This window comes from Chelonus insularis, unplaced genomic scaffold, assembly GCF_013357705.1.
Source record: "Chelonus insularis isolate UGA/USDA-ARS -01 unplaced genomic scaffold, ASM1335770v1 contig_36_pilon, whole genome shotgun sequence".
Classification (NCBI taxonomy): Eukaryota; Metazoa; Arthropoda; class Insecta; order Hymenoptera; family Braconidae; genus Chelonus; species Chelonus insularis.
The window spans coordinates 40,893-65,747 of record NW_023276530.1 but is presented as its reverse complement, the minus strand read 5'-3'; the positions used below and the strand labels follow the sequence as shown (position 1 = coordinate 65,747).

The window sequence follows — 24,855 nt, the reverse complement described above, 5'->3', positions numbered from 1 at the left end:
ATTAAATCAGCTACAATATTTGTAAAAATTACTTTCTAATAAAGTAAATTTCACTAGAATTTATCGTAAACCTCGAGTATCTGATCTATTAATGAGACATTTGTAATAAATTCTGCTCGTCTCGATGATCATCGATGTAAGTGAAGGAGTATTTAATAAAGTTTTCTAGAATTCCAGCACAATTGTCATGACTATTCTCCTCATATTTAACTCGAATGGTTTTGTTTGTTTAATAGTATTTTTTTGTTATCATGACGTACATGTTTTGGATGAAGGGTTAAACCTTGATGTACCGGAAGTACTATAGAAAGCCTCAATGCAGATATGATGCAGAAAGTCGCCGAGGGAGTGCATAATATTTGTTTGATAATCGATAGAATCACGTCATCGCGTGCTTACTACGATTTTGTCTATGTATTCTCCAGCCCCTCTTTTATCTTTCTCAATATTTCATCCCTTTTAACTCAAATCCACCTCAAAATTACACTCTCAATTCTTTGAAAATACTACGAGTTATACATAAAAAAAAAAATTCTTTTACTCATTCTCTTTAGTTATGAAAAAATTCATCTAGAATTAAGAATGACAAAAAACTTATATGTGACAAATTCAACGCGCTTTTTCTCACTGTATGTCGCCTACTCTCCTTCACCATTACCGCCTTTCGTCCTTCTGACACCTTTGGCCTAAGGCATACGCCGGCTATTATTATTTTCATTTCTTCCCGTCGTGTATGTCCGCCAGACGTATCTGTCCCTCTATCTGTTCTTCCAAAGCCTAAATCTCTTTTTTTGGATATATTTTACAAGTCTCACTCTCGTCTCATTCCACAAGTCCTTCTTCCCCTACTTTTTTCTCCTCATCGTCACCAAATATCTGTAGTAAAAAAGTTTTTTACACACGAGCTTTCTCTTAGTTTGTACACGACGCATGGTCTAACTCCCACTGACATCTGCATTTCCTTTGTCTCTCGATGAGTGACAAAAAAAAGGCGCAAGAATCTGAATGGAGGAAGACGAAAAAGTAGAACGAGAGATTTGATTATTTCCTGGGGCATGATCGTGCAAAATATAGAGAGGGTAGAAGTGTATCCGATCATTGCCGAAAGTCGCAAAAGAGAAGAGGCAAAAAACAAATGGTTAGGACAGTGTAACAACCCCCGAAGATACGTCGTTGTCGAAGAACGGAATAATGCTATCAATATAAAGAAAAGAAAAGCTCACGTGTGATAATAGAAATCGATTTGTCAGCAATGCCTTTACATTTCGACAGACTTTTTTTCAAGCTTTACAACTGAACATATAACTCCACATCTTAATAGTTAATTTTTTACTCCTCCTTCTTGAATAAAAATTGTAATAAAATATTTTACTCCCAAACTTTTTAAGAATAATTTCAAATAAAAATCTTTCTTAGTAAATAAATAAAATTATTTTCTTTGGTTTTGTGAATTATTTATGAACAAAAATTATGCTAAAATATTATCCTTTAACAATAAAAAACTACCCCTTAATTTACCCTCAAACGAATTTTCTCTGTAGTTATTTTTTTTCTCACGTACTCGTTCTCGTTAACTGGAGAGTTGTAAATTCATTGACCTACGAAATACCCTAGCAATTTTCAAGATACTAAGCCTCATTTCGTGTCTAGAAGTATCTGGTTTAATTACACATAAACTTCCCTTCAAGTACATCATATTATCGTATACAGTTTTGTCATAAAAAAAATGATATTAGATCGCAAAAAATATTTCTTTTTCTCCAAGAATTGATTTGTTTGTTTTTTTTTTCTGCCACATTTTTATATGTAGACAAACGTCACAGATATAATTTTGTGTCACAACAATAGGCTTCTGGACAAAGAGCTTAAGAGGTAAACGACGAGGGAGCATCGCTGGACAATGCGAACGAGTGGGCTGTAGCCCATAAATTGATTTGCTAAAACGTTCCTGAAAAAGCTTTGCCAAGCAGCACACAACCCTGCCGAGGTCTGCAAAGTCGCCGCGGGCTTTTGTGCTTATGTGCAAAAATTACGTCGCGAAAAGGCGATTGTATTTATGTTACATAATTACCCGTATAAACGGAGGGAATACAAGAGGTCTAGAGAGGACAGCAAGAGAGGAAGAGAGAACGTAACAAAATTTAAAAACAGCAGCACATTCACTGCATGTTGTACGAATATAAACCACTTGTGTGTATATCATTTAGTATTAAACGATAAAGTATTTCCTTAGAATTATCAATTAAATTGGAAATTTTCGGCAAAGCATGAAAAAATAACTGAGAAAAAGTTTTTTTGGCTGCACTCCGTGGTCAAACCCTTTTTACAACCCCTTTTCTATACTATTAACATATAGTACCCACGATATAGGTAGTCTATCCCTTTACCCCTTTCTACACTTCTCTTGCATGCACAAACTCCGGCTAATGAATAGAAATAATTTCTCGTGAAATTGTGCTTTTCGGTAGTTTTCAATTAACCCGCCTCGCGCGTGGCTTTGTGAATGGGGCTTTAAGTTTTTATTCCTGCACCAGGTTCTATAGACTGCAATTATAATTCCCCCGAGTTGCGAGTATTATAACAATTCCGAGAAATAAAGTGTATTCTTTCCACCATTCGATTGATCACAACTGGTCTACCGCCTATGCCTTTTATTTAATTATAAACAATAATTATTGAAATAAAAATTTTCTCTTTTTGTTATAAATATTTATCCTACATGATGTCAAATATTATTATTGGTAAAACCAAATGCCTTATAGATAATCACCATCATTCCATGATTGACCAGTATATCACTGTAAATCTGAGTGTTTAAAAACTAAACATTTAAAATGTTTACAATGTTAAACCCCCATAAACAAACTATAGTAATTTTATACACGAATTTCAATCACTTATTGCTATTTACCAATATTATGAACATTTAGGTGTTTAATTATTAAACACTTTAAGCATTTTATTACTAAACACTTAAATTTTACCGGATTTGCAGTCATTATTAATAAAAATTAGAATTTAAAGGGAACTAAGATTTTTTTCTAATTTTTTTGAAAAGAGCTTTAAAATGACGTCACCCATTTTATTCAAAATGTAGTCACTTTTAATGCATTTGAAAGTGTTTAACTACAAAGTTAATCAAATGGTTAACGTCATTTTTAAATATTTTAAGTTCATTAAAATAAAATACTTACAAATTAAAGATTTGCAGTGTTATCACTGCAAATCCGGGGAAATTTAAGTGTTCAGTAATAAAATGCTTAAAATGTTTGTTTATGGGATTAAACATTGTAATCATTTTAAACGTTTAGTTTCTAAACACTTCGATTTCCAGTAATAAAATAAATTAAAATGCAATTTTCTTATCATTGAGAATAAATATCAAGGAAAAATATTGAATAACTCCAATAATCAGGAAATAATTTCAAGATTCAAACAAACTAAGCAAATAAATAAAAATGTTGATGCTAACAACTAATTTGCAACGTAAATGAAAAAATCAACAGTTAATAATGACGGTAATAACACGTGCATTTATCCAAAATTGGCCGTTGGTCTGTGGTTTGTATGGTAAAGCAGTTGTAGGAGGTGGAAAACGCAAGGGTGAGATGCAATGAACGTTAGAAAAGGTACGAGGGATATGGCGAGTGAGATAACGCAATAGTTTTAAGGGAGGCTAACCATCCCACTACGAATAATATCGCGGTAATACCAGGCGTTCGGTGAGTCTGGAAACTAGTTTATAGCCAATTGTTATTAAGGCCAGCACTAAGTCTTCGGACGAACCACCATACTCTCTGTATAAGTAACCCTCGATGTCCTGTAGCATAATAACGAGTAAAGAAAAAAAAATATACGGAAAATATTGGTAGGAAATAAAACGACCAAGTGAAACAAATATTACAGAGGGTCCAGCCCTATCGTTATCTTTTTTTTTTGTACTTTGTGTGGTTACAATTTCAGCAACATTTTAATTAGCTGAATACTAATAACTCGAGGCTAAGTATTGGCTATTGGAAAATGTCACTGGAATTTTTTGTTTTTAATTACTGAAATTATAAAAAAAATTACTCAACTAATTCACGAATAAATTATTGAATTATAATACAAATTAATTTATGCATTGGAACAAATATTTATTGTTAAATTTCTATCCTGATATTAAAATTCAACTCCACGACTAACAAAGCATTAGGAATATGTGACAAAAGGGTGAAATCGATTCTTCCAAAGGGGGGATGAAGATACTTTGAACTCACGTCAATGAACCATTTCGACGACTCTCAGCAGCCAAGGAACAATGCACCACTGACCTGTGACAAAAAAATGAAAAATAAATCAGTAAGCCGACTTACTTATCAGAGAAATAAACTACAAAAAACCATAATAATTTAACTCGAGATATCGTAGAGTAACGAAGAACATGAGAGAAATATTAGCTGAAGATGTTAAACAATTCTTGAAATTGATTTGAAGTAATCAATATGACTGTCGACAAAGATATATGGGAGAATGCGTGAACAAACATCGTATGCATATGTGTATTGTTACAGTTGGTGGAGTACTAGAGAAAGGCATAGGGAGTGATTTGAGAGTAAAAGGAAGAGGTATGTAGAGGAATGAGACAGGGGAAGTGGAGGAGAAAGGTTTCATATACACCTAGGGTGAGACACAGAGAGTACAGCTCTCGAAAGGGGTGAGGAAGGGAAAGGGTGGACAGTCGGACAAACAAAACCCTTGCTGCTTCATTTCTGCCCGTCTGGCTAAGCATTGACACCCCCCTTTATACACTATATTATATACGTGGCAGCATGCCCAGTGTTTCCGTTTTAGACATTTCCCAGCTTGGTTTCGTTTTCGTTTATCCTCGACTTTTCTCAATAGCAGCAATACTTTCCGATTCGTTAATTAACGCTTTTATTCAACTTCCATGAACAATAAGGGCTTTAAAATAATTTTTTCCAGTGAAAATCACCAACTGAATGTACGTAAAACATTGATTTCTTATTTAATATTCATTGAAATGGTCTTTTTGTTGAGTTTAAAAGTCCAGTGGGTATATGAAAAACATAAACTTTGATTTATTTATTGTGTAAATGACGGGTGAATAGCAGCCCAGCATTATCTATAAGCAAAGATGAGGAGAAGTGGGAGTAGAAGTAGGAGAAATAGAAAGGTTCAAGTAGTTGTACAGTTGAAAGCTCTCTCTAGAGGGCAAGAGAAGTAGATGGAAGGACGGAGGATAGTAATTGTGTACGCGGAGAATAGCAAGGTAAACAAAACTATGTAAGATTGCCCCATTAATATACATATCTCTTGGTTCAGTTGGGCGAGGCCTAGAGTGGAGAGTAGTAGTAACGAAGCAAAGGAGCCAAGAGCGTGTGCCACCAAACTACCCTCTGAAGAAAGGGTGTGGGTATTCTTGGCCTTAGACTTAGGGGTTAGGCTTGGGAGAGAGAGAGAGAGAGGAAGGGAGGGTACACAATGGATATTGAGGCTATAATTTACGGCTGATTGTTACCGGCGCAATCTATAGATTCCAAAGCCACCAACAGAACCTACTCTCAAGCCACTAACCACCCTCTAACTACCTTCTTGAATTTGTATCAACCACCAACCACTTGCATTACCTTTTTTCATTTCAATTATATCTCCTTTAACTAATATTCAATATCATCTCATGTTTTATTAATCATTTCTCATCTAGCTGTTCCAGCTATTGAAACTTTAATAGCAAATACTCCACATATCAGAGTCTAAGAAAAAATCTCTCAACAAAATGTCCAACTGAAAATGATCATCATTCGAAAGAATAAATTTGAACTTCTTGCTGATCTGAGTGGAGAAAAAGTTATCAAACTTAAGATAAAAATTAATGTCATGAAAAAATTATCAAGTCAAATGTAGCTTCATGATTAGGTCATTCAGGATATTCTAAGTGTGGTTATGTATTTAATGTTTATGATGACGATTGAAAGGTTTGTTTATTTTTAGTTTCTAACTGAGAGTTGAACTGGCCAAACATTTTTCTTTGATATTGAGATTTCTTGTCATTCGAAATCAATGTTTTGATTGCTTTTGATGATTCTTCTAGTTATTATTTTATCATAATTTACAATATGTAGCATAAATTACTGAATTCGAGACAAAAGTGACCCAATGTTGAAAGAAATTATTGCTTAATTTACTTCTCAGTATATTTTTAAACTGGAGTAAAATTGTTTCTCATGATGATGATGTGCTACAGCATCATCATAATCCAAGGACTATTCAGAAGAGGATCTTTGTCCAAGCACAAATGTCAATACTAATTTGAGTCAGGTCACATAAAATGACTATTTCAGTTTTCCAAGCAACATTTTTACCATCCAATTATAATTCCATGTTAATTGTATTATGAATAATCATATAGTTTTCATATTAAGCTACCGTTTGCTGACACGTGAGTCACGAACGTGGGTTATAAATTAATTAGGAGGGTTAAATTGGTAAGACAAGTTAAGCAAGCAAGATTTCTCTCAATAGTTTAGTATACCCTACTATTATTTCTGTATAAGGGATGAAAACCAAGAGAAAGAGCAAGAGAGAACAAGATAAGGAGTAAGAGAGAGCTAATTCTAATGCCTAGATCTTAGACAGTAGACATGTCGATGTTTGACCCGCCTTACAAGATACCCAAAGATTCTAATCAAGCTTTTAGTGCTTCGTAAATTACATTATTAATTTTATTGAAAATTATTGCTAATTTTATTTAGCTTTAACATCATGTCAAGTTTGGAATTATCACAGCAAAAGAAGATTTATCATTGGCAAATATATGAAATATTTGAGAGATGATATTGTTTGTAGTTTAAATAAATCAATTGAATTTTCAGAGAAACATTCAAAAGCAAGAAGAGACTATTTTAATATGGAATTCCAATCCACTAAATATTCATATGTACTCAATGTTCCAACAAACGTTGTAATAACGGACATTTAAATAAAGAATCAATAGTTATTTTCATTAATAAAAGAAAGGTATTCAATTGTGTTGCAACTGAAACATCAGAAATTCATAAAACTCAATTATTGTTGTTATGTAGAATTAAACAAATATTTTTTCATTATATATTGTCTTTGATTGAATTATGAATTACTTTTGTTTTATTCATCAATTAACATCAATTAAATTCTACTTGACATACTTCACAAGTTGATAGAAACTTATGAAAATAATTGATAATATGATTAAACGAATAAATAAAAAGAAAGAAGATGAAAGTAAAGGATCAATGATCCATTTTGATGGGGATATGAACAAACACCTGATGGATGGCCAAGTCTTGAAGCTTCTGGGTGAGAAGTGGACTTTAACAAATGGTCACCAGTCGTATGGTCTTAGACGTTGTCTACTTAGGATGCGGCGTGAGGATCTATGATCTCCATTTCTCATAGACTCTCTCTCCAGAGTCAAACAATAGGAACCACTGAGCAAGAACTGTCACCCTAAAACTAGAGCCCAAAGGCAGGAACAAGTTGATCAGTCATTCGATTCTTCAATGGATAAGAAAAGCCTTCAATCGTTCATCTTCTCTAAATTCCAATGTTCTCAATGTCTTTTTTTGTATTGACAGATGATAATTCATCCAATTTAGTGATTATTTATACCAACAAAAATATTTATTATCATTTTTATTAGAATTAAAATGGAAATAATTATTTTGAATTATCACAAAATTTTGTCAAAGGATTATATTTTTTGAGTGTTAGGGTTTACCAGTGACATTAAGTATAAACTGCCCGTTGGGATCTTGTTAGTTCAATTCGCTTGAATAATCCACCCTCGTAAAAATTTTTTCTCTCACTTTTATCATTATTTTACGAAATGGAAAAGTTTATAAAGAAGGTAAAAATTTTATTCTAATGCGATGACGTACTTGACATAGCAGAGTAAATATTATTGGAGATAGTTGGAAAAGTAATCAAAGAATGTTTCAAGTGGTCAGTATTGTCTCTTATCTCTATAATTGATTAACGAAATAAATGGAGTATAAATGTCTGATATGACTGTATGTTTCACAGCTTTTTCTCACTCTTAACAATAATCAATAATCGATTGAACAAAATGTCATGTGTACACTTGACACCTTTTCACTTTTATTTTTTTGACATTAATGTTATCGATTATTTATAAGACCAATTAATTTGTTTGAATAAAAATTATATTTGTACATATTTATGGAAGAATGATTAAAAAGGTTAAATTTAAAATAAGATAAAAATAAGATTGTTTGAGAAAGAAGAAGAACTTATTCAAAAGATGTTTAGTGTATGGTTGTAAGTTTAATAAAAGTAGAAACCACGAAGCTACCAAGTCTGTCTGTCTTTGGGTGTGATAGGTCGAGGTCACGCGATCTCAACCCCTTCAGCACAGCTTCTAACTTTCGGGCTCGAAAGAAGGGTAACCCATCAGCGCTACACATACACTCTATTTCTACCTCCCCATATATACCTTTAGGGTGTTGCATCGTGACTTATCGGCCCTAATTATTCGCCGCCGGTAAGAAATAAACGGATGGTTCAGTGATCGGAAGTAGCTTCACCCCTTCACAAATTTCCAAGCGTTATAAAATCGATATTCACGCTATTTCTCTTTATATATTTTCAAAAGTTGCACACCTATTATTCCACACACTTGGATATTTGAAAAATCTAATAATAAGAAAATAAAAAACAAAAATAAATTATTCAGTTGGAGAAGAAAAAAAAAATATTAACTGCCACCCTCTGTATAAACAAACCAAGCTCGGTCTTGGTGTGATAATTTTCCAATTTAACCTTATGCATTATTGTTTGCGAGAGTCTGAGTGACTGTTCATAGATGCAACAACAACTCTACTCCCTACAATGTATATAACCAAGCCCTAACTCTTGACACACCCCCAGCTACTAAACAAAAAGGGGTCGGTAAGAAGTCTACGTTAACAATTTGTATCTCATATTTTTTGCAAAAGCCAGACATGACTTTCTTTCAAATATTGACTATATTTATTATCCTCATGATATTTAATTTGTTTATAATTAAACACTAAAAATACCTGGCTTTCAATTACATGTAGACATTGATATAAAAATAAGGGTTGCTTTTTTTTTCTTTGGTTTTAAGTAAAAAATAAAGGTAAATCAGAGAATATAAAGTGTCGAAAAATTTTTTAGGATGGACATTCGAAGTCGTTGCATGATGGAATGAGAGAACGTGGAACAGGTAAGGTATTCGATGGTCCAAGGGATGAGATTCCATGAGCAGAGGGCAGACTATATAATTTCCCTTGAGGGAGATCGGCAAGGATGATGGGGGATGAGTGAAAAGGCCATTCCAGAGAGATAGAAAAAGAAAAAAACATCATACTGAAAGATCAGTGTTGTCCAGGTGGGCACTGAGTTCATCCACGAGCCCATCAACGCTGCCATCCTCTGACAATCGATTATTATCTTTCCAATTTGCATAGCAACTGGTATCTCTTGTTTAAATCTCTCTATACTATTATCCATATTTTTTTTTCTTTTTCATTAAAAATAAAAAGTCGTGTACTTCTTGAATAACAAATGATCATTTTTATGGTTGCATTATGATGAAAATAGAAAGTTTAATTACTAGATGATTTTGAAAATAAAATATTTGTTCAAATACTACAGGATTCATCGATAATAAGTAATATATTATGAAAGAATTTTCATTATTACACCAAGTTTCCGACTTTCTTCGGTCTTTTTTTTTTTGACATCCTCAAGAGTAACAGAGAGAGAAGAGTATGAAAAGTATGAGTATGGAGGTTGCAGTCAAGTTGAAGGGGAAAAGCCCTCTTTTATAAAATCTTTGACGCGTCGACCAGAGCCAAGCAGTCATTAATAACTTTTAGATGGCAGATTTTGCGCGTATTAATCCACCATATTATACCACGCCATCGTTTTCCTTGCGTTCTTATTTTTCTCTCCCTGCGACCGTGACTGGATAGCTGAGTCGACGACTCTTTAATGAAAAATCTGAATCTCTCGCTTCTTCTTCTTCTTTTCTTCTCCTATTTTCTATCCTCTTCTTTTTTTCCTATACACACTATTTAATATTTTTCTTATAAGCATCATAGCTGGGTCATTAAATACTTTCAATGAATTTATCATTCAACCTAAGCAATTTTAATGAATTATTAATCCCCTACAAATAAATATTAATGGTAACTTAAAATGTGCTTGTAGTTGTTGAATAATATTGCGGTTGAAAAAAAAAATTGTTAACAGTGTAAAAAAATGAGTGATAATTATTCTTGGTCTTGCAAATCTTTAATTAGTAAGTGTTTTATTTGAATGCACTTAAAATGTTTTCAAATGACGTTAACTATTTGATTAATATTGTAGTCACTTTTTAAACACTTTCAAATGCATTAAAAGTGAGTACAATGTTAATCAACTGGATGACATCATTTTAAAACAGTTTAGGTGAATTAAAATAAAACACTACAATTTGCAGTGTAAACTAAAAGTGGAAAAGTGATGATCTAAACATATTTATCATCAATGAACCACAATGACATCTAATTGGTACCCAAGACTGTAAACCCAAAAATGTTCGGGTGTTTTACAGAAGAAAAGGTAGGATGATGGGTCACTTTTTATTTTTATTTAATTACATTTTACTTTGTTAAATTATCATCAATTGTCACTTTCTGAAGTTTCTGTTTATTGCCAAGAAGTTATTTGTCAATATATTTGTGGGTTAGCTGTTAAAAGACATACCGTGCTCGTATATTAAAGACTGGACCATAATCCTACCTTCTCCTCTAATGAAATAAAATTTTTTGTGAATGACTTTTAAATGTTTTCCCATGTTTATTAAAGTTCTATAGTTTGTTTATGACATTAAATATTAAAAACACTTGGACTAACTTAAATCCAGAGTTCAGTTGAACCCTAAATAGCTTAAGAATTAAATCAATCGAGTGTTCTAGATGTCACCTTTCAATTTGTCACCATTTCAAGAAACTAGAGCTGATCAGATGGCATTTAATCAGATATAATATTTCTTTGCTTATTAATTATTGAATAAACTTGAAACCACAATTTTTTTATAAAGTGCTATGTTCTGAATTTATTTTTATCACGACATAAATATAAACGATAATAACAAAAAATTTTCAAAAGTGGAAATAAATTAGAAAAGAATGACTGCGGTGAGGAAAATAAAAAAGAGGTGTGAGGGTGTGTAGAGGGGAGAGGATTATTCTGGAAATATTTCGTTCTCTAGAGGATTAGAAGGTAGTAGTCGACCCTCGAGGCTCACCAAACGTCGAGAGTCGTCGCCCTTATTTCAGAATGGCATCGAAGTACCAGAAAATCTCTTCCGTCCCTCGAAAATCGCGACACCCAATGTAAAAGGTAGAAACGTAAGGGGTTGAGTTGTACAGAAATCAAGAGAGAAGTCAGGATAGTGTCGTACCTCCTCAGTTTTCTCATTTCTGTTTGCTCGAGCGTCTAAACGGGCGTAATGTGCTCGCGTGGCAAATTAACAAACGCCCGAGGAATGAGAGGAGTTGTGCATCCCCTGACGAAAACGACAGTAACCCTTTCTCTTTCTCCCTCACTCACTTTTCATGCTTTTCACTTGTTCTACCAGTTTCCCTATCCCCTCAAGGGTCTACCGTAAGCTCGAGAGTGTATATTATATTGTCACGCGATAGCAATGACAGCACGAATTTCATGTGCAATTAGAGGAAAACACGACAATGAGACGCTTAAATACTTAAATATAAAATAAATTTATCCAGAAAATTATTGCTATCAACAAAACTATTTTTTTTTTACCTACTTTATTATTCTGATAGTGTGACATCTAGGGTTGTAATAATGCTCATAGAATGTTTATTATTGTATCTAAAGAAATCAATGTTGGTGTAATTTCCTACGATTTAGCTAAATATAGATCACCTAGAGCTTAGTTATACGCAGATACTTTACCTATGTTATAACCCAGGTCGTTGGCATTAGAAATTATGATGACTGTAATGTGACATTATGCATAAACATTAGTTTAAATTATTACCTATACCTTGAGTAAATGTTACCTTAAGTCTCGAAACTTTTTTCTTTCTGTTCCAATTCTATTTAATATTTTTTTTCATTTTATTCATTTTAATAAATACATTCAAAACCTCTCAGAGAATTAAACAAAACAGGAAACTTGATTAGGGCTTAATATGTGTCCTAACGATAAACTTCCCATTCATTGAAATCCGCAATTTTGTCATCTTTTAGTTTTTTTTTTTATAAAAAATTACTATTGTTATAAACAATATACAATTGTTTAATCACATCAAGTTATTTATAACAATATTTTATTGATATTTATCGAATATAATCATAGTAATGATCATTCAATAAATTTAAACCATTTTGAATTGTTTATAACAAATTGAATTTGTTATAAACAATATATAATTGTTTAGAGTCATATGGAGTTATTAACAACCATAATATATTGACCTCAGTCGTCAATAATGTTAATTATCTAATAAGTAGAATCTATTTCAAATGTCTTCTTTACTCAACTTATTTTACACTCTTTTTGTTATACGGCTGGACCGAATTTGTTTAAACTCTATTCAGATCTTCTTCATTGTATTATCTTTAAAATGAAATTAGTCCGGAGTCGATGTCTTCAGTGGTTCTCGAGATATCGAAAACGAAAAAAAACCTGTCATACGTACATACAATTATACGTACGGACCAATTGTACGTACGTACAGAAATTTATTTTTAAACCTTCTAATACGCTTTCAAATGTCTCAAAACGTAAAAATATGATAAAATTACGAATTTCGAAAATCATCTCCATTACAATAACTTACTAACTGTAAGTTAAAAATAGGAAGTAATAAAATAAAAAAAAGATTTATAAATAATTAAACGATCAATTTATAATTTTCACTTTGAGAAGAGGCGATGGTGCAACTCGGTACCAGTACCAATGTGTATTTTCGTTAGAACGATTAACTACATTTCGCCGGTTGCAGCACGTTCGAAGGTATAATAACAAAGAAACACAAATGCCATCGACCAAGTGTTAGAAAGAGGAGAATTATACATATAGTAAGGGCAAATAGTATATGTATATGGAAGAGACTAATCGCAGCTCCACAATCCTAAGTCAGTTTATATTTCATGAGGATTCATATTAAGCCACATGCGAATAATAATCGAAGCCATAGGTAGAAGTTTGCCACGCGAATTCGTGGCGAATTAAAGCTGAAAGATATCACCGATACACACGGGAGTGAAATAGAAATAGAGAAAAGAGAAAGGTGCGAGAAACGGCGTAGCAAGTAAAATACTGTCGAGTTGCTTCGGAGAACGTTATCAAGACACGCGATGCAGTGTAAAATAGGCGCGTTTCGCACGCGCTAGTGACCATATCTGATAGCCATGCGTACGTACCTAATCTACTTTAAATTTAACACTCAAAATATACAACTGATTCTTATTTATTTCCTGTACTATCGCTGGAATATATAAATTACCTCGATAAGCATTCGCATTCTATGATTCTATCATTTCAATTGCTTTTAGAGAATCGATATTATTTATTTTTAAGATTTTAGCAATATTTTTAGCTTATTTATGTTTTATTATTGAAGTTCTAGAATTTAAGGATTATATTTATTTGGAATATTGTAAAGACAATGTAAGGTAATAAGAACGTCTTGAGGAATTTTCTGCAGAGGAGATGAAACAGTAAGTAGGTAAGAAAGTTATTTCCCGACCGGACGCGCTTTCAACCCTTCTCTTAGAAATCCTTCCCTCACTTCTATTAGTATTCGTCTTTTTTTGGCTTTGTCAATTCGTCATCATCTACCGTTTAGTCTGACTACAGTCAGACTACTTTCACTATCTTCATTACTTGACAAATTTTTATTAAATACAACTTTTTAAATATTTATGATTTATATTTTTTTAATTGAAAGTACAATCAATTGTGTTACTTCTCTTGAATAAAAATTTTAAAAAGTTCAACACGTTGATTTACGTCAATACAACAAATATATATCGTTATTTTACTGTTATTTGGACGTCAGTTAAAATCGGGAAATAGTTGTGAAAATATAAAAATAGAAACGAGTTAGTTTGGTGGTAGCTAAAATGGAAGTATCAAACGTTTTTGAAGTAAAGTCAGCGAAAAGGGTGTCGAGTTTAAAGGCTAAAAGGCCTGGAGATGCGCACCATGCATAACAATTAGCTTGGGAAAATCATGAAAACGTTGCGGACCTCTTTTGACTCTATCTCTCTTTCTAGTCTTTACTTGTGGACTCTACTCGAAGCTTCGAGTTTCTTCATAACCTCAGGCACTTCCTACCCACCAACTGTGTTCAACCCTACATTTTCCAACTCCTCTATCTCTACTTTTACCTCTCCACTATACCGACTACGGAAGCACGCCGAGATAACGGAGAGTTACACGCCCTTTTCCTCTTCCAACCCTTTCTTTTATCAAAAAATTCATTTTTAATTTTATTATCAATTATGTTTAATCCAATAAAAATTAAATCATTTTCTTTTTTCATTCCAAAATAAATAGACAAAAATTTTCCAAAATTCTATAATAATAAATATTAAAGAATTCTTTCATTATTAGCAAAAATATATTTTTGGTAAAAAATTGCAGTCATTTTACTGAAATTTAAGTAAAAATTACCGTCATATTACCCAACATAAAATAATCATCATTTTGAAAGAAATAGAAACTTTTTTGGAGTAAATTTTTTTTGGAGTCATTCTTGCTCCAAAACTTAAATTAGCTATTTTTTCTACACCTCTACCTTGATCTTAATTTATATCCTATCTATTTATCCTATTTATATCTTAACCTATATCCTATTTATCTTCATAAACACTTATATCTATTATCGACTTATATCTATCCTATAATAAATAAAATATAAATTAATTTATTTTATATATATATATATTTCAACATCCATGAAGTAATAATAGTTTCCTTTCATTTCATGTCTTTTCGTTTAAACAAAAACATTGTCATGTTATTTGACAATTTTTCTGATTTTTATTCTACAAAATTAAATATTAAATATCATTAAATTACTCCAAAATCTAAATGCAATGTTAAATTTGAAATAATTCTTTTTTAAATTGCATAATAATTTATTTTAATGAATATCTATATGATATTTGTAAAAAACAAAACTGTATAGCCCGCCATCAAGCGAGACTTCCTATTTGTTTATTAGAGTAAAAGATAATTTTGAAGAGCAAATTTTGGAGCGGAAATAGAATTCTAGACGACGATAGAAGGGTTGCAGGTATCGTGCTATTTTCACTGGAGGTTTGGAGATGGGTTGAAAAGGTGATGGGAGTAGAGATGGAAGAGAAGGCAGGAAAACGGCTGGTACACGCACGTACGAACATATTAGGAGGTTGGATAATGTATGGTCCTCTTTCCTAGCACGAGCTTTCCCTTCATGATTTACTTCATCTTACAATGTGCCGTGCTGGGTTAAATCGGTCACCCGTTATGCATTGCCATTTTCTCCAAGATTCTTGCCTTCAATGCTTCCTCCTGTTCCTTAGAAAACATGTGCTTCTAGTCTTCAGTTCATTTGACATATTGATTTCTATAAGATGTATTACTTTTAATCATACCATTTCATGATCAAAATAAAAATAAAGTATGTTTTTATAAATATTAATAAATTATCTCGTCTCTTTTTTTTTCCAATTTATTAGCATATTTTTTGAGCATTGAATTAATTGTGAGAATAAAAAGAAAATTCACATCAATTGTTTGCTTTATCGTTATTTTAATTTGTCCCAACGATTTATAAGTATACAAACAATACTGTCGTGAGAGTTTTTAATGTGTTTTATTTAAAATTGAAATAAAACTGAGAAGAGAATAAGAGTCAGAAGGAAGTCGTTCACGCGGTTACGAGTAGTAGAAATCATCAACCCACGTATGTTCTTCGACTTTACTCATCTTTCTAAACAGGAAATCCTCGTTTAAGAAGCCTATTTTATTACTTTACCTCAATTTTATTTACCTATTTATTGCATAACACTACATATTTTTTTTATTTTTAATTAATGCCTGTAACCAATATTCAATTACAACTTTATATCAGCTTTGGATTACTTTTATTATTTTTTTTTTTAAATAAAAATAGACATTTTCCATTACATAAGTTTAATAAAAGTGAATTTGAGTCGACTGAGAATAATAACACTTTTTTTTTTTACAATTTTCAAGTGAGAAGTGGTATGCAAATGATGTAATTTCAACAAGAAATCCAATGGGATTTTTGATTTTTATATTCCTTTTTTTTTCAACTCCTATATGTGTACTATAAATATAAATTTAAATCCCAAAGGTTTTAAATATTTTCAAATTGTAATACAATTATATACTCAAATTGTTAATTTACATATACAAAAATTATCATGCAAATAAAATTTATTTATTTCTAAAGCTAAATAAATCAATTATATATTTATGTTGAGTTACATCAATACAATTAATTACAAGATTGAACTATTATAAAAAAAAATTAATTTGATAAGTAACTGAATCTAACAATGATAAAATCAAAAACATCAAAAGGAAGCTGTATATCAACGATATAAAGCAAAAACGGAACTTTGTTATTAAATTTATTATTATTATTTTTTTTTTTTTCACCACAGAACAATTGATTTTTATTTTACATGTTTACATGAAGTATAAATAAATTTCTAAGAAAAAAAAAAATGTATTGACATTGATCAAGTTCATTGGGATTAACGATTGTTACTCGAATACTATACTGCCCAAGGTCAACAAGAGTGAAGCAGAGTGAACGTCAAGCACTTGATGTCATCTATCAACCAAATGAATCATCGTCTTACAGTTCAATAATCAATTGTATTTTTGTCACATAATCCAGAGACACTAATATTTAAAATAGTTATTTAAGTATTTAATTAAATCATTCCTTAATACCTTAGACGAATAGAACATTTAGAGTTTAAATATTTTCATGATGTTTTAACGTATTTATGAGTACATAGAAAACAATAGTTTCTTTCGATAATAAAAGTCCAAACTAATAATCCGCGTCAAGAGCTGTTTCATCTCACACACTAGCACATATTATCGCTTAGGCAGTTGAATGCAATCTTGTCGTTGGTTAACGTATTATTATTTGTAGTATATCGCTTGTTTGCTCGTTATTTACTCTCTTTCAGACCAAACAATTATACCAACTATTTTTTTTTATTTTTATTTCCTCGTTACTTCGAATCTCACGTCATAGTTCGGCGAATTTTATTTAACTTCTAAAACAAAACTAATTATTTTTCCTTCTCCTAATTGTAATAAAATGTAATCAACCATAAAATTTTTAATTATCTTTTTTTCAACTGAAGAAATACGAAATTTCTCTAAAAATAATTCGGTCGTTGGCTTATCATTTTATGCAAAATTAATTACATTATTGTTACATGAAAGTAATGATTAGAAATAAAAAAAATATATTAAATTAATGACAAAGACTTAATTTAAATAAGAAAATGAAATATATCGGTTGATCTAATAGTTTTCTGATCTGTGAGTTATCGAAAAAAACATTTACTTTTATTTTAAATCTTTTAGATTAAATGTCGAAGAGTTAACAAAAAGTAGCCATTTGTATAATAATTAAAATAGTTTGTGATAATGAACAAAAAAAAATGCCTAATATAATTTAATCTATGTATTCACTGACAAATAGATAAAGTGATAGAAAAAAAATTGAAATACATTTACATACGTCTCGCTCGATGACGCGACTCGCCGCACCTGTTGAACCGCGTGGTGTTGTGACGTCGATTACCTCCTCTCTCCCATCTTTCTCTCTTCTCACTTTATTCACTTTATTATTTATTTCACAAAACATACACGTTAAAAGGTAGACAAAAGTTCGAAACAAATCACACAGTTTCCGATAAATGAAAAGAATAATTTTTTAATTAAACACTCGACAATTATTCTTGCAATCATTAGAGTGACATCTCAATCAATAAGATACATTCGAGTCATCAATGTGTTTTGTGGTGAAAAAAATAATTAAATGACTTATAATGTTTGATGAAATAAAAATTAGAGTAATGCATGATGATTTAAACGCAAACGCGTGTACGCAGAGTAAAAACGTGAACGAACATGTCTAATACTATACACTCGTGCGAACGAATGATCGAATGACTAATATGAGTGAGAAAGAAAGAAAGCCTCATGGTAACGAGCTCTCCCACTACGTTGTTTGTCTCACGAGTGGCCTGTTTACATGTTGACTCTCTGTTTACGCGTTTCGTTCGGCTCTTCTCTTCTCACCCCTCAGAATAACAAAGGCGCGCCAACTCTTTGCTTATTCTCCTCCTCACTCACTTTTTCTCCTTCCACATGCCTATAACACACATCATATATCCCACTCTAAATTTTTTCTTCACTCATTCGCGTGACATAAACTCTTCCTATGCTATTATTCTTACTCCAATGTGTCGTTCAACTTTACTACTTTCATTATCTAAATCACCTTGTAATTAATTTTATTTAATTAATTTTTTTTTTTTTTTGTTATTCAATTATTAATTTTTTATTACATTCTTTTTGTGCACCATTAAATATGATAATTATCGATTAATTATCGTGATAAATAATTCGAAAAGTTTTTTTTTGTTATTGATTAATTACGAGTAAATTGTTGGAAAAGAAATATTTACCGTGTAGGTGTAAATTTCTCGAGTCTAGATAAAATATGAAATAGGTGGTATATAAAATAATAGCTGTTAGATCCTAAACGATTGATTTTTGTGTGGGTTTATTCCATTCGTAGAAAAGCGGAGTTGACAATGAAAACGATGTAACGAAACGTGGCAGTATGGCTGTGCAAACACACGCATACACTTGAATATTTTTATTTTATTTCCTTTCTTTATTTTACTCTTTACACTTTATTCCATTCTATCTCTGTTTCACTCTGCAAACTATCTCGCCCCTGTCGGCGTATAATATAATACAACCAAACGATCATCTTAGTCACATTGTTTATTTATTCCAATGGCAATGAGCGGTCGTGTTGTTCATGGAATTGACCACCATTACATTGCGACATCCAAAACGTACGTCGACCGAAAACTGACGGAAACGGCGTTAAAAAAATAACAAAATTCTAAGGAGAAGTGAGGTGAAGAAGTGTGGAAGAAGAAAACAAACAATACTGGAGGACTAACGAAGAGAAACTAGTGAGAGAGTAAAGTGTAAAAATAAAAATATATTTTACGTACACATCCACTAGGAGATAAATAAAGATAGAAGCAATGATGATGACAAACGACTCATGTTCACAAACGTTATGTTGGCTCTGTGTACCTACTTGGATTATGCCCCAAGAATGTTTAAGTGATAAATGTTCAACTCGTCGATCACATTGGTGCACTTAAAATTATTCACATAATTTATTATTAATAATGATTAATAACTCGATTAGATTGTTTCTGTCATTATGCATTAAACCTTCACTACTATATTCTATTATCATAATAATCGACCATTGTAATATTACTACAAATTGAGAGACACAATGTCAAACAAATAGCACTGGTGGTAGTGCTGCATTGATTATTTGGTTAAAAATATATTAGGTGATTCACTTGAACGAGACGAAATAAATATTGTAGATTTTTAATAAGCTAAAGAAATATTCATCAGTATTGGAAAAAATCAATACGCTTTCTTCATTATGTATTTCTCTGCTCCAAAATATTTCATGATGCTCCAATAATATTGATGATGATTTTTTAGAATTATTTATTCCATTTCAGAATAAAATTGGAGTAATATTTGTGTTTTTTTAATAAAAAATTGTTTAAATGAAAACAATAATAATAATTTATATTCAAAAATATTTTTAGTGTTTTTTTGTTTTTTTATGTCAAAAAATTTGCAATAAAATAAAAAATTGTGCTTCAGGTCCAAGATTTTTAGAGTGAGCTTAATATTAAATTTCAATGCAAACATTTGTGTTTGGAGTTTTAATATTAAAAACACTTTATGTGCATTATTTTATTGAGAGTATAAATTTATTAGATTTGTTTTTTTTTTTGTTGCTAAAAATATATTTAATTAAAAACAAAATGAATTAACAAATTAATTGGAGTATTTTCTATCACTCATTACTACTTTTTTTCACCTCTCTGGCCATTTTGCAATTTCATTTTGACAAAGTATAAAGTAGAGGGAGGGAGAATGAAGTAAAATACTCAAGAAAATGTACTAATTTGTTAGAATAAGTTTAAAAACACTTATTGCACTTTTTGTTTATTTATTTTGCAATTTATTAATGCATCAAAAATTATTAATATTTGTTAATAGAATAATTAGTTTACATTTTTTCTTAGTGTTTCACTTTACCCCACCTCCCCCTTGTTTTCAAAGATGAAAAAAAAATTAATTGTTCAATAATAAGTACTTAATTAATCAAAAAAAAAAAAAAAAATAATCAAAAAATTTTTTATGCTTAAATTATTTACAGTGTCAATTTATCTATAATTAATTTTAATGTTTCCAACTAATTATTATTAATGATAACTTTTTTTTCTATTCAAAGTATTTATTTATCATTAAAGCGGTAAAGTCATGATTTTAATACTCACTTATATAACAACAAGAGGGAGAGATTTTGTATCAGAATCGGTCGAAAAGCATGTATAAATGAGGAGATAGAATATATATGTATATATCTATACACAGATATATGTAGTAAGGGATGTGCTTCGCGAGTGAGAGTCCGGAGATAAGGTAATCCGGCGTGGAAAACTCGTCATGGCCTCAACCCGAAACCCAATACTAAGGGTGGTTTTACGCAACTTTGTCGAGTTGGAAAAAAAACAAACGCAATAGAAGTTGAAATGAATAAGTTGAAAAACAATAAACAGCTTATACTGTGAACATACCTGATTAACAATCATAGAATAAACTCTTTTCCGTAAAAGTTAACTCACTTAAAAAATACGTTGGGCTACTACTTATTGACGAGAAAAAAAAAAAATTATCGAGTTTTCATTCGGTATTTTTTCTTTCTATTAAAATCAAGTTTTTCATTCGTTAATTCTTTTTTTACAGATTTACCTCGTGAAGGGGTTGAAGTATTAAGAGCTGAATAGGGTATATTCTTGAATGGATATTCAAACAATAAATGAAATCTGAGATAATAGAAATGCAATATTAATTTGATTCTTTTGTTGTATGTAAAGAAATTGATACTACCAATTATATCTACAGATCTTATATAATAATAAATCTTATTTCAATAGAATAGAAAACGATAAAGAAATAAATACTGCAAAATTTTTTTCTCTTTATAATCCAACAAAATTCTCTTCATTCATGTCATCGGCATTAATAATATTTTTAAAATTTTTATTCCACTTATTTCCTATCACACGAAAGCCAACCAGGTACAAACATATTTATTGATTTGTATAAAATTTGTCATAGTAAATTTAACATGACAGACCAGTGTGTATTGCTTTATTTATTGTAGAAAATAAGTTTTAAAAAAATAAAAAGTGACGATTCATCGAATTTACACTAAAAGCAAAAGAGTTGAGGTCGAAAGGGTTAACACTCATGCAACACGAAGGGAATAAAGTAGTAGGAGTAGAATAAGTGGTACTTTTTCTTTTGCATCGTATACATGCAATATCTACCCTCTTTTTCTCTCCATCAAAAAATCTAAATCTACTATTTATATTAAAAAAAAAACAAAAATAAAACAGTGTCATATAAAATGTTAAACTTAATGAATTAACATCACGACGTTAGTGTAATTTATTTGTTTCCAAAACTTAAAGGAAATGAATCATCAACTTTATTAATTATTATTAACATTATGATTATTATCCTTACAACGTAAGGAACTTGAACAAACACGTAAACTTTGCTGCAATACTAATTAACGAAAGAACTTATATCCCCCCTAGTAATTTCCAATCCCTTCAGCCTTATAAGACCAATCAAGTAAACACCCCTTTTGTTTTCATTGTTTTCTGATTTATGTTAATGTTTTTGTCGCTCGAAAATACACCTCGCAATCTTTCCTATTTTCTTGGGAAGCCCCTTCTACTTCTCCTTCCTCCACCATACCTTAGTATTTCTCAACCTCTTGATTTCTTTCTCAAGACACTCGGATTAACTTAACTGCTTTAAAGCTGCAATAAAGACTAAACGATTTAACTTACTTCACATTATTATCGAGAATACCAAGTCAATTGTGACCCTTATAAATACGACACTTTTGTTACTTTATGTTACTTATTATTTATAGTATATATGTTACGTTATATACATAATATTTTATTTTATATATCTGTAGTAAACTATGTCGAAAGGGTAATGGAAAAACTTTAGACTTTCGATACGATTTCACGGGCTATAGCGTACTGTCGTCAATCAATCTTTCGATATATCCTTCTCTTTTTTTTTCTATCGACTTTTTGCTGAATTAAAAAGAGACTGGATTTGTCAATGAATTTTATTAATTTAAAAAGTTTGCTGATTGATAGTTTTTAGAGACTTAAATAATGAGAGAGATTAATAATATTACCTGGTCTTGGTGATCAGAATGAATGAATACGTAATCTTACCTAGAACAGAAAGAAAAAATTCATCAAGAATTAATTAATTGATTAAATAGATTTAATTAAATTATTTCGAAAAAAATGATTTATAAAATTAAATGAAAAAAAAAATTGAATGGATGATGGTGAGGTATGCATTGTTGTCGTATCTTTATTGTTTTTTCTTAATTAGAGAGGTAGTATTTTCATCAAGAAAATGATAAGACCAAGTATAATAATAGAAACAGAAGAAATAGGAAAAATATTAAATGGTAGTTGTGTTGTTGAGGTAGCATTGTTTTCAACACTTGGACTAAAAAAGATGACTAATCTGTCGAGAGTCGTATACAGTAGTTGTGTTCACCAACAATGCCATGTCTCGTCTGATTATGACTTTTTTGTAGATCCTTGAATAATAAGACATTGACCAATTTGAAGAGGAATTTAATTAACGGTTAAAGAGAAAAATCAAATCATTCATGAAAATAAATGTGTTGAGGATGCAATGTCTCATTTTTAAATAAATGATATGTTTAGATAATTAGACAATGACTAATGGTGTATAACAAAACTGAAATTGACGTGAACAATTATAAAAATATATGTGGGGTACTAGTGAGAAGTGAGAGAGTGATAAAATTGGACTGCTAATGGCCAAAGTTAATTTGAACGTCCGGATCTAAATTACAATTGCGTAAGTTTCATTCGGACCAGTCAAATGACTGCAGAAACACATCATGTACATTTTAAGTATAGTGTGAGAGAGTGTAGAGTGCACGGATATGCAGAATAAGCTTTCGTTTTTAGAGATTTACGCGTGGCTATTTCCCGCTAAACACGAGAGCCTAGGACTTGGAGGGATTTCAAACCACGCTAACTCTTCTCTTTGATGCTTTTAATAAATTTCAACAGTGCAACATACTCGTTGAAATCGATTGTAAATCAAGTTGCTACCCGACAGCCACAACGTCTTCGTGGCATCCTCGATCTTACGCATAATTATAAATATGACATTTAGGCATTATAACGATCCACACTATTTATCTTCGAATGTCGACCAATTATTTCATTACACAACTTTGTATTTTATTACAACTAGATTCTTTTTTTTTGCTTATTATACATTGAGATCCTTTTTTTCCTTGAGGAGTAATGTGAATTCACATAGGTGTCAGTGATGAGTATAATGTTTATGCCATGAGAGTTTTTTTTTTTGTTTTTTTTAGAAAGAGTTTTTTATTGATACAGGAAAAGAATTTCATAGGAATTTTTACTAGTCAATTTGGAGTAAAAATTACTAGCCAAAAAAATTATAAATTACTAGTTTTTTTAAATCTTCGTTTCTATGACGGATTTATAAATAAAAAATGAGGAATATCTCATCTAAAGATTTTATATAGTTTTATGACTTTAAATGTGATTATTTCATGAATGAGTGCATTTACATGACCATTCAAAGCCCTGTAACCATTTTAAATATTCGTTCTTTTTTCATTCCTCAAATTTTTTCTAAAATTACAAAACAAAATTTTTTAGAAAGAACGACTCCAAAATGTTGGGATTTTTTATTATTTTTTGGTTATTTTTATCAACCAGAATAGTACTTTTTTCTAAGTTCGTTAGCTATTACTATTTTCAAATAAACTAGTAATTTACAATTTTTTTGGCTAGTAATTTTTACTCCAAATTGACTAGTAAAAATTCCTATGAAATGTTTTCCGTTAATAAAAAATTTGAAATATAACTGTTTATAAAGGTTCAACAAGAAAAAACTTAATAACTAAAATACCTAAAAATGATTAATCTTATCCTCCCGTATAAATTGACAACCTTTAGTCTGTACTTAGGATTCCAATACTATTTGATCTGCTTAAGTATCAAGTATGATGCCCATATAAACTTTATCAATTTGAATAGTATTATTAGAAAATACAAATTTATGCCATCAATATTTCTATCTGACAGAAGTATTCAACTCTATTTCGTTAATAAAATTATTTATTTATAATTAACAAAATGAAAAAAACAGATAGTGATTGAATGGAGAAGCCTCTTTTTTTTAAAACTATTTTCATACTTTTATCAAAAAAAAAATCAAACAAATTACTCACTGTTGACTATAAGCAGATTGTAATTAAACTTTTACAACAAAAAAAATTTTGATTGAAAAATGAATAA

The 24,855-nt window shown here is 30.7% G+C and overlaps 1 protein-coding gene across 9 annotated transcripts in view; it reads right to left on the bottom strand.

Moving 5' to 3' along the window:
* The window catches only part of FoxP (forkhead box P), a 122,580-nt gene that overhangs the window by 88,625 nt on the left and 9,100 nt on the right, over positions 1-24,855 (bottom strand). For 2 of the 9 annotated variants that reach the window (XR_004690332.1, XM_035083782.1), the window contains exon 1: positions 17,829-18,621. The exons of 1 other annotated variant lie outside the window; for it this stretch is intronic. Coding sequence is in view for 5 of the 8 variants with exons in the window: in XM_035083782.1 (XP_034939673.1) it covers positions 17,829-17,954 (126 nt within the window). In the remaining 3 variants the exon portion in view is untranslated. Of the gene's footprint in view, positions 1-4,259; positions 4,314-17,828; positions 18,623-24,855 lie in introns of those variants that run through there. 6 more of the 9 variants (XM_035083779.1, XM_035083780.1, XM_035083781.1 and 3 more) reach the window with 4 other exon arrangements.